At 44.0% G+C, this 10,378-nt stretch overlaps 2 protein-coding genes across 7 annotated transcripts in view; one reads left to right on the forward strand and one right to left on the reverse strand.

Moving 5' to 3' along the window:
• Nucleotides 1–9,925, reverse strand: part of NIF3L1 (NGG1 interacting factor 3 like 1) — a 16,817-nt gene extending 6,892 nt beyond the window's left edge. The window contains exons 1-6 of one of the 4 annotated variants that reach the window (XM_006756264.2): nt 9,795–9,925; nt 7,118–7,578; nt 6,128–6,290; nt 3,719–3,845; nt 3,320–3,458; nt 1,139–1,222 (exon numbers count right to left, since the gene is read on the reverse strand). In XM_006756264.2, coding sequence (XP_006756327.1) covers nt 1,139–1,222; nt 3,320–3,458; nt 3,719–3,845; nt 6,128–6,290; nt 7,118–7,553 — 949 coding nt within the window. In that variant the 5' untranslated portion in view covers nt 7,554–7,578; nt 9,795–9,925. Of the gene's footprint in view, nt 1–1,138; nt 1,223–3,319; nt 3,459–3,718; nt 3,846–6,127; nt 6,291–7,117; nt 7,579–9,599; nt 9,659–9,687 lie in introns of those variants that run through there. The other 3 variants (XM_015559160.1, XM_015559159.1, XM_015559161.1) reach the window with 3 other exon arrangements.
• The window catches only part of PPIL3 (peptidylprolyl isomerase like 3), a 7,724-nt gene continuing 7,265 nt past the window's right edge, over nt 9,920–10,378 (forward strand). The window contains exons 1-2 of one of the 3 annotated variants that reach the window (XM_006756261.2): nt 9,920–10,005; nt 10,176–10,266. The gene's annotated coding sequence lies outside the window, so the exon portion shown is untranslated. Of the gene's footprint in view, nt 10,006–10,046; nt 10,132–10,175; nt 10,267–10,378 lie in introns of those variants that run through there. The other 2 variants (XM_015559162.1, XM_006756262.2) reach the window with 2 other exon arrangements.

A 10,378-nucleotide genomic window follows, 5' to 3' on the forward strand; every position in this document is an offset into this window, starting at 1 on the left:
CCCTTTGGGGACCCCTGGACCTGCTGGGGTTGGACCCCAGCAAAAGTCCCCTACTATGATTGTATTGTTGTTGATCTCTCCCTTGATATCTTCCAGGAGTTTTTTTTACGTATTTGGGTGCTCCTGCATTGGGTGCATATATGTTGATCAGGGTTATATCCTCTTGTTGTATCGATTCCTTTAGTATTATGAAGTGGCCTTCCTTATCTCTTGTTATGGCCTTCACTTTGAGGTCTATTTTGTCCGATATAAGTATTGCTACATTGGGTGAGGATTTTAAAATAAAAGATTAGAGGCTTGAAGATATTCTTTGGGTAGATGTTATGCCTGGGTAGAGATAAGGGGAAGGTTCTAGAAAGATTTTGGAGCTAGAACTGATATGAACTGATGGTTGACTCTAGGGCTGAGTAAGAAGAACTATTTTCTAGCTAAGGCAACACATAGAAAGTGACATGAAATCTGAGAGAAGTCATGTTTAGGAAGAAGATAGGTTAACTGGAGAGCATTATGCTAAGTGAAATAAGCCAGTCAATGAAAGAAAAATACCACATGATCTCACTCATTTATGGATAATTAAGACCGTTATAAACTGATGAATAAAAATAGATATAGAGACAGAGCAACATCGAACAGACTGTCAAACTACAGCGGGAAGGCTGGGGAGGGTTGGGAGGGGAAGGGGATGGGTACGAGATCAACAGAAGGATTTGTATGCACGCATATAAGCATAACCAATGGACACAAGACACTGGGGGGTATGGGAGGCTAGGGGAAGGTCAAGGGGAGAAAAAAAAAAGAAGACGTATATAATACTCTTTGTAATACTTTAAGCAATAAAACAATTAAAAAAACAGACAAACAAAAAGAAGATAGGTTAAAGAAATGCTAAACATTAGTATTTTTAAATAATCTGATAATAAATTGTTAAATGATTTTTTTCTCTCTCCACAAACAATAAGATATGTCCCCAATTTTGGTGTAGTTTCTATTTAGTTCAGGTTCAAAAAAAGTTTATTAGCTCCATCTATATGTCAGGGACGGTCCTAAAATTGCCTTTTTAACTTGTAAAAGATAAACCACGGTTGGGAAAGAACACACACACACAAAAAGGGAGAAGAGAAATCAAAGGCTGCCCTACCTGTGAGGTAGAGGTCGGCCTCTGCCCCCTGCAGAACACTGCTCCCAGAGCCAGCGCACAGAGCCACCACTTTGACCTGGGACTCTGCAAGATAAAGGAAGCAAGAGACCAGTACTTTACAAGTCCCCTTCATTTTAATATTACAATTTGCACCCCAAATCCTAAATGTAATGCAGATTCCACACTTGCCCTCATCACCAGTATATAAATTTTGCTTACTAAATTTTAAAAAATAATAAAACATGTCCTCATATAGCAGACAGATTATTCTTTGGTATTGCATAGCATAGCTAACCCAAGGCAGGGTTACTATTCCTTAGACATACATGGCTGCACAAGCCCATATAAGGCGCCACTGAATAATGTTAAGAGTACAGCTCTTGGCTGTACTGTACTGCTACTACGGGAAGTAACCTACTGGGTCACCAGGCAACAGGGAGAGTTAGGCAGGTACTATCGCTGTTCTCAGGTGAGGAAGCAGAGGAACTGAAAGGGCTAGTTAGAGGAATGCTACAAATGGATCTGACACATTTTTAAATATCGTATTTATTTTTTTTATTTTAAAAATATATTTTATTGATATTTTACAGAGAGGAAGGGAGAGGGATAGAGAGTTAGAAACATCAATGAGCGAGAAACATCGATCAGCTGCCTCCTACACACCCCCCACTGGGGATGTGCCCACAACCAAGGTACATGCCCTTGACCAAAATTGAACCTGGGACCCTTCAGTCCACAGGCCGATGCTCTATTCACTGAGCCAGATCAGTTGGGCACCATATTTACTTTAAAAGAGCATTCTCTGGCCCTTGGCTGGTCTGGCCCTAGAGCGTCGGACGACGGAATGGAGGATCCCGGGTTCGATTCCGGTCAAAGGCATATACTAGTACACCGGTTGCAGGCTCGATCCCCAGCTTGGTCGGGCCCTGTGGGAGGCAACCAATCGATGTGTCTCTCTCACAACAGTGTTTCTCTGCCTCTCCCATCTCTCTCAAAATCAATGGAAATATATCCTTGAGTGAGGATTAACAAAAATAAATAAATAAAATAAAGGAGCATCCTCTGAAGAGTGAAATAAACTGTCAAGCCCAAATCCAACAAGTATTTAGCACTTATGTTTCGAGAATAAACCCTTCATTAGTGGTCACGCAATAGTGCTATTTTAAAAGGGACTTTGGAGTTGGATTGGAAGTCAAATCCCACCTCTGCCATCTATTTTGTTTGGAAATTAACACCCATGAGTCATTTGATCCAACTGTAGACTTATTTGAGTATCTCTGAACCTCTGTGTTTTCACTGACACAATGGGCACACTAACACTTACCACGGAGCTAAAGCCAGCACTTACTGCACTTACTGTGCCCTGCCACGTGCCCTGCCATGTGGACTGTACATCTACTTTGATGAGTTAGGTTTAATTACCACCACAGTTTTCACAGATGTGAATACCAGGACACAAGAAGGTTAAATAACCTGTCAAAGTCATGCAGCAAGTAGATAAATTTTACCCAAGACACTCGGAATCCACAACCTCTAGGCCCCTTTGCAGTGGGAACTCACATACTTTAACGTACTCATAACACTGCTAGGCAAACTGCAGGGGTCAAATAATGCTCTGTTGGTTCCTTTTCCCGGAGGTACTGGGAAGAGCCGATAGAAAAGACAGTGGCTACAAGACTCAGAAACTGCAGTGGTCACTTCACTTAGTAGCACCTCCCTATAAAACATCACCAGGATTGTAAAACACCAAGATCTGCATGGAAACTGGAGCAGTCCCACTTCCCAGCTCTCTCCCAAGCACGTGGTAGGATATTCATGTCCAACTCGGATTGGATCGGGCAATGTGACCAACTCTCGACTATGAGTTAAACAGAAGTTCATTTCTAGGCTAGAATGTTTACATGACGGTTTACGACTCTCCCTTTGCAACAGCGACCACCTACAGTGGGCAGACTTGCCCTGCCGATTTGAGATGAACAGACTGTGGGGAAATAAATCTTGTGGTAGCCAAAGATGTTCACCACAGCACAACCTAGACACCTGATTGATAGCGTAAACCAGTCAGGCATCTCCCATAACCACTTATAGGCTTTCATTCACTTACAATACAATGAAGAGTTTTTCAACTTTTGCCCGGGGTTAACAGTAGGCACACTGGACAAATAAAGGAGACATATTTACCTAAGGTCCTCCCTGCCCCAAGAGCAAGGCGAACATGAGATAGTTTTAGGTGCCTTTTGATTCGCTCAATCAAGGTTGCCAAGGAGACAGAGTCATCCAGGGTGCATAACCGTCCCATTCCAGTGTGCAGAAGCAGAGGCTGAAATACAGAAGTTAGAGAAACTGTCCATCATTAATCCTAGAAAACAAACCTAGAACAAAGAGCAAATGCTGAGATCAATATAACATGTACACTGTGAGCTCACAGCTCCAGGCCAACGTTTGTGGCCAGGGGATACAAATCGGACAAAAACACTCTCTGACTTGGAGGAGCTCAGTCTCCTGGGAAGGCCTACTGATCTAACAATTTACAAATGAATTTGCCAGACAATGCTCGGCAATGTAACATATTTTTATTACCTTCTCCAGTGACAGAATTTCAGTCTTCTGATAAAGCTGTCTGTTCTGGGAAAGGAAAGCCACCACCTGCATCAAAGCCTGCTGACTACAGTTCAGACTGACCCGCGTCTGTTCCTCATCATCAGTCCTAGAAAAAGAGGAAAAAGAAGTCACTCACTGGTCCAGGATAAATATAATCAAAATGTATTTTAAGTAATCTACAATTTACAACTTCCTGTAATAGATTAGATTTGTATGACATTTAGGATTCAATCCCAAACCAAATTATTTTCTAGAACAGTGTTACTCAAACTTTAAAATGCATTGAAATCACCTTGTGGACTATTTAAATCATAGATGGATGGGCCCCACCCCCAGTTTCTGATTCAGTTCCCAGCAATGCTGATGCTGTGGGTCCAAGGACCTCACCTTGAAACCATGGTTCTAATGGCTCTTAATCCAGTCGTGCATCGCTTCCTAAAAGGACAGCTGCTGGACCCTTTTACAGATCCAGTGAAACAGCATCTGTGAATGGGCTGGGGCAAACTGAATTCTTCTTAAAGTCCTAGAGAAGTTAATTTTCAAACAACACTGCATACAAGAATTTCCTGGACAGAGTCTCAGGCAAACCCCATTCTAATTACACAGATCTAGGATGAAGCAAAAAATCTGCATTTTTCATAAGTACCCCATTCATAAGGGCAGGGAGTCCTTATCGCCCTTTGAAAAGCAATGCCCTAGAGCAGTGGTCGGCAAACTGCGGCTCTTTGGCCCCTTGAGTGTGGTTCTTCCACAAAATACCACGTGTGGGCGCACACATACTGTGTGATTGAAACTTCGTGGCCCATGAGCAGAAGTCGGTATTTTGTGGAAGAGCCACACTCAAGGGGCCAAAAAGCCGCATGTGGCTCACGAGCCGCAGTTTGCCGAACAGGGCCCTAGAGCCTCTCTAAAAAGGCTGGCATCAAGAAAGTTTTGCAATTTAGCCATAAACTCCAAGTATAGAACTCTAGAACTAAAAGGCACCTTAAAATATAATCTGGGCCGAAACCGGTTTGGCTCAGTGGATAGAGCGTCGGCCTGCGGACTGAAAGGTCCCGGGTTCCATTCCGGTAAAGGGCATGTACCTGGGTTGCGCGCACATCCCCAGTGGGAGATGTGCAGGAGGCAGCTGATCGATGTTTCTCTCTCGTTGATGTTTCTAGCTCTCTATCGCTCTCCCTTCTTCTCTGTAATAAATCAATAAAGTATATATTTAAAAACATGTATATATAACCTGGAAGTGTTGTCAATATTGGAATCATCTGCGGAGCTTTGAAAAGAAAAAGCAAAAACAATGCGTGGGCCCTGACTAATGGTCAAACCCAGATATTAACTGTGATGTGGTCAAACTAGAACCGAACTAAATGTGCATCAGTTAAAAAACAGGGGGGGCCATCAGGTAGGAAGAGGAATGCTTAAAGAATCTACAGTACAATAAATAAAACAAAACAAAAAAGAAAATAAAGAATCTACAGTACATTCATGATAAGAAACATTACACAGCGGTTAAAAAGAGCTTATAGCCCTAACCGGTTTGGCTCAGTGGATAGAGCATTGGCCTGCGGACTGAAGGGTCCCAGGTTCGATTCCGGTCAAGGGCATGTACCTTGGTTGCGGGCACATCCCCAGTAGGGGAAGTGGAGGAGGCAGCTGATCGATGCTTCTCTCTCATCGATGTTTCTAACTCTCTATCCCTCTCCCTTCCCGCTGTAAAAAAATCAATAAAATATATTTTTTTATAGAAAGAGAGATCTTATATATCTACATGGGAAGATCTCTAAACATATTGTTAGTAATATGGCAAATACCACTTAATTAAGAGAACAAATAAAACAAAGCTATACATTTCTTTATGTCTCTTTATGTGTTTGGAAAGATACTTCTCTGAAAGGAAGGAAAAAGACTTGAGTTGAAGATACTGGGACTGAGTAACAGCCATACCTCATTTTACTGAACTACACGAGTATTGTCTTTCTTTATAAACTGAAGACAAGACCCTCCACCAGCAAAAAGATTACATCTCGCTTTATTAACTATACTTGCTTTATTATGCTTGTCTGAGACCAAATCCACAATATCTCTGAGGTATGCTTGTGCCCTAAAGTAAAAGCAACTACCTTTCACCATTACCAGGAGGATGAGAAACACTGCATGTAAAATGTGTAGTACAGTCCCTCCCACAGAGGAAATAGTGTTACTTATCATCTTTATTGCTTTGAAAAGCTCCCATGGTTCTCCTCCTTTGAGGACCCAAATGAGAAGCAGGCTGTTTTGTAAACACATCCCAGGGAAAACCAGGTTTCAAACCTAAATGTCAGAATTATAGAATTTGTAAGGAAGATCTTTACAAATAAGTACCCACTGAGAAAAGAGGAAAATATACTGTACCTAGCAGAAAAGGAAGTGACAGAAACATCCGAAATTCCTTTCACTGTAGACATGACTTTGTCCAGGTCTTGGGTGTGATTAACATTAAATTCTACCCTGTGTGTTCCCTCTGTTGGGTAGTTGGGTGCTTTGGAAGGATGTATAGGCCTGGAGGTGCAAACGCCTTGAAAAAAATGGTAGGAAAATGGGAGTTTTTGTGTTTTGTTTTTAATTAAGAAGATAAACTATTATGCCCCAAACTTATAAGAAATGAGTATTTTTAAAATTCATTCTCAGATGCTTATATACCCTACACATACACATATCCTTTTCCGATACAACCAACATTACCCAACAATGGGGGATTTAATACAGACATACAAAATCAAATTTATTTTTTGAATTATTTTCCAGTATTCTTAAATACCACAAAAATTTGGACAAGAAAGACTGATGCAGTTTTAGATGATACGTGCAATTGTGCTGCTTATTACATTTACCCATGTACATGATTCAGTGTGTAAATCCTCACAGCTACTTGACCACATCAATCCAGCTTGTAGCCTCATAAAAGCTGCAGCCCAAAACAAGTAAACTATAAAAAGACTTACTAAAAGTAAAGCTAAAACACATGTGCTGAATTCCCTCATTAAAACTCTGCTCTATATGAGTGACATACTAAGTATGTACCACAGAGGCCCAAGCTTTCAGTTCAATTTAACAAGCATTTCTGGAGTGGCCGGGTGGCAGGTACAATGCCACCTGAGTGAGGAATCACAAAGCTCAGACTAGCATGAGGATTTCCCAGGCTCGCCTTGTTCATTAGTCATAAAAATACTATTTTTCAAATGTCATTTGGTTGCCAGATTTCAGCAACATTTTAAAATATATTTTGCATACACAATAACGATCTCACCCTAGAGCAGTGAAAACTCTACTGAAAAGACGTTCTAAAGTTTCAAAGCATTTATAGGGAGAATACGAAACATGAGAGAACAAGAGGCTTCTCACCGAGCCCTTTAGCCAGCCAGTTGTTGACCCCCTGGGGTGCGGCATCATAGGCCGTGTGCGGAGAGTAAATGGCGATTCTGTTCTCCAGAGCGCGGATCACCAGGCGCTCCTTCCAGGTTTTCCAGGTTATGCGCTTCATGGGCCGGAAAATGGGCGGATGGTAGGAGAGAATGAAATCAGCCTTCTTCTGCAGTGCCTCCTCCATCACTTCTTCGGTCAAATCATTGGTCAGGAACAGTGTGTTCACCGTGTGTGGTGGGCTTGGTTCCACCAGTAATCCAACATTGTCCCAGCTCTCAGCAAAGGAGAGGGATGCAAAGTCATTCAAGGAGGAAAGGAGAGCCTTCAGGTCCATGAAGGAAGAGGAAGGATTGCGGACCAGGGAACGAACAAGCTGGACTCTCGTGGGGACCAGGCGTAGGTGAGATGACAACATTCAGAAACCGGGAAAAACTGAAGATCTGAAGTCAAAACACAAAAAACGGTACACACGTACACTTTAGGCCTGTACCTTTGCAAAACAGGAGCAAAGGAGCTGCAGTCGTACATACCTGGGTGCAGGCACTGCCCCTGCCGCTTACCAGCATTTCTTAGGTAAGTTACGTAACCTGGCTGAGCTTGTTCCTCATCTACAAAACAGAAACACTACAACCCACCTCACAGGCCATCGAGAGGAGCAAGTGCATTCCTATGTGTGAGTCACCTGGCACAAGCCTGGTACCTACTACACAGATGCTCACCCCCTCCGCCCCAGAGTACCTCACCCTTGCTCTAGTTCCCCCCATCCCTGCTTCAGCCCCATTCCTGACTTCTCCATTTCTCTAAATATTACCCCTCTTTCCAAGTCTCCTTCAACTTCCTAAAATAAAGCCTTTTCTTGACAGATCTTCCTTTTCGGTGTCTCTCTCCTCCCTGCCCCATTTTGCCCAAGTATTCTCATAATATTAGATTCCTGTATGTTTGTCTCCCCAGTATGCTAATGCTACTGGGAAACAGGAACTACCTTTTACCTATCTCAGTATCACCAACACAGGCCAGCACTAAACGCTTCCTGCAGACCGACACGGTCCCCCACCCCATCTCAGCAGAGTTTGGAGTTAGGGTGGTATGTTAAAAACTAATTTGTTAAAAAAAATTACAAATATATATATATATATGTAATTTAAGTACTTTATAAGATGCACAGATGAGTCACTCCAAATGAACAGGGTCCAGACAGGAAAAGGCAGGGCTGCTGCCCCTGAGCCCACACCTGCTACAGGAAGGCTCAAGAGGTGGGAGAGTGCTCGGAGGCGGTAAGCCTAAGGGAGCAGCAATTTTCAAGCTGTTTCATCTCATGGCACTCATAAACTAATTACTAAAATTCTGCGGCACACCAAAAAATATATTTTTTGCCTATCTGACAAAAAACATAGGTACTGTATAATGTTGATTCATTCACCCCAACAGCTATTGCTGTGTTGGCTGTTGTTATTTTTATCTGACAATCTATGGGAAAAGAGGTCAATGCTCCTGACTAAATAGTCAGGTATTGCATGTTTTAAAAACTCTTGTGGCACCAATTGAAAATTGCTGTTCTAGACAGCTATATCCAATACAAAAAATGACACTGCCAACTCCATTCTTCAATTGTTGAAGCATTTCATAGTCTGCACAATAATTAACAAGAAAGCATAGCCAAGAGTAAATTTAAAGATTCACAACCCAATGATTTCAAAAGCAATTTTAAGACATTTCTACAGCAAAAATTTTTAATACTAGAGGCCCAGTGCACAAAATTCATGCACAGGTAGGGTCCCTAGCAGATGCTGGCTGGCAGCCGGGGCCTTCCTTGGTTCCATGCTACCCCCTGGTGGTCAGCGCATGTCACAGTGAGCAATCAACTACTAGGGGACACTTTGCATATTAGGCTTTTATATATATAGATGAGATGTATTTATTCAATATATGATTTGAAGTGCTGAGGAGCCTCTGTTAACCACTCCAGCCTACAGTCCTGGAATATCTTCTAATGTCCTTATACCTCTTCCACCCTCCAGAGTCCTCAGCCTGACAGCACTCCACTCTCCGGGCTCTTCTAAATCTGTCAAGTGGGGCAGTGAAGTTACATTTGAAATTGCCTTTGGAAATAACACCCCTCATCTCACAGATCAGGCGACAGCAAAGCTGCCTAGCTTGATGCCAGAATTCATGATGGGAGGCAGCATAGCATGCTGGACAAGAGCAAAGACTCTAACGCCATACTGACCCCTCCCCCTCCCCACCCCTAGAGTCACAGCTGCGTAGCCAGTTACTTAGTAGCCAGTTACTTAGCCGCTGCGATTTCCAACTCTGAAGAAGGAAGTGCCCAGCTCATAGTTGGTCGCAATACTGAAATGTAAAGCTGGTGACCATACCTGACCTCCAGTCAACACGGTGTTGTTATTAAGTAACATTAGTAGGTCTCACTTTACAGCCTGCAAAACTGCACCTTCTAGGTTACCTCATCTACATGCAGGCCACAGCCAGCATGATGAAGAGCCGGTGGCCAGCCCCAGGCTCTCCCGCGGCACCCCCGTGTCTGTCCCTCCCTCCTCCTCTGCCCCGTTTCGCAGCAGCCCTCGGAGAACGGTCGCAGTCCGCACAAACCCGAAGTCCGCAGCTTCATCCGCCGAGATTTAAATGGCCGGATGCTCACCCGTCCCGAGAACGCTCCTCGCGCGTCACTTCCGGCCCCGGTCGGGATCTCGCGGCGTGGGAACTGGCTGGGGCAGGCGCCGGGCGGAAGTGGTCCCTCTCATTCTACCGCTGAGTGCCAGGCACTGCCAGAAGCTGTCCAGAGTAGTTCCGCGTGGGATTCGTGCCCTAGTGTGAGAAGAGAGTTCCTTGCACTGTCGGCAGTGGTCCAGGTGGGCGTGCCTGACACCGGCTCCCTAGTGCTATCACGAAACGAATTTGGAATCTTCAGACCTGGGGCGGGGGTCACCTGCCATCGCATCTTTTCTGTCTTGGCCGCAGCTGTGCTCCCCGAAGTGGTAAGGTATGGGGTGGCGCGCTCATCTTTCGCTGGTTTATTCAGATACTTGCAGAGCGTGTGTTCTCGTTCTCGGGCTGCTTCGCGTGAGCGTTCCGGGTGGAGAGGCTGCTGCTGAAACAGCAGATCGAATAAAGTAAGAAAGCACATGGTGTAGCAGGACCAGTGCTGGGGAAAGGAAGCAGAGAAGGCACTGCGATTAGGGCGTTTTAAGCGGCGCCTTGGAGGGGAGGGCCACGCCCTGCAGG

The sequence above is a fragment of the Myotis davidii genome, unplaced genomic scaffold (assembly GCF_000327345.1).
Source record: "Myotis davidii unplaced genomic scaffold, ASM32734v1 scaffold914, whole genome shotgun sequence".
Classification (NCBI taxonomy): domain Eukaryota; kingdom Metazoa; phylum Chordata; class Mammalia; order Chiroptera; family Vespertilionidae; genus Myotis; species Myotis davidii.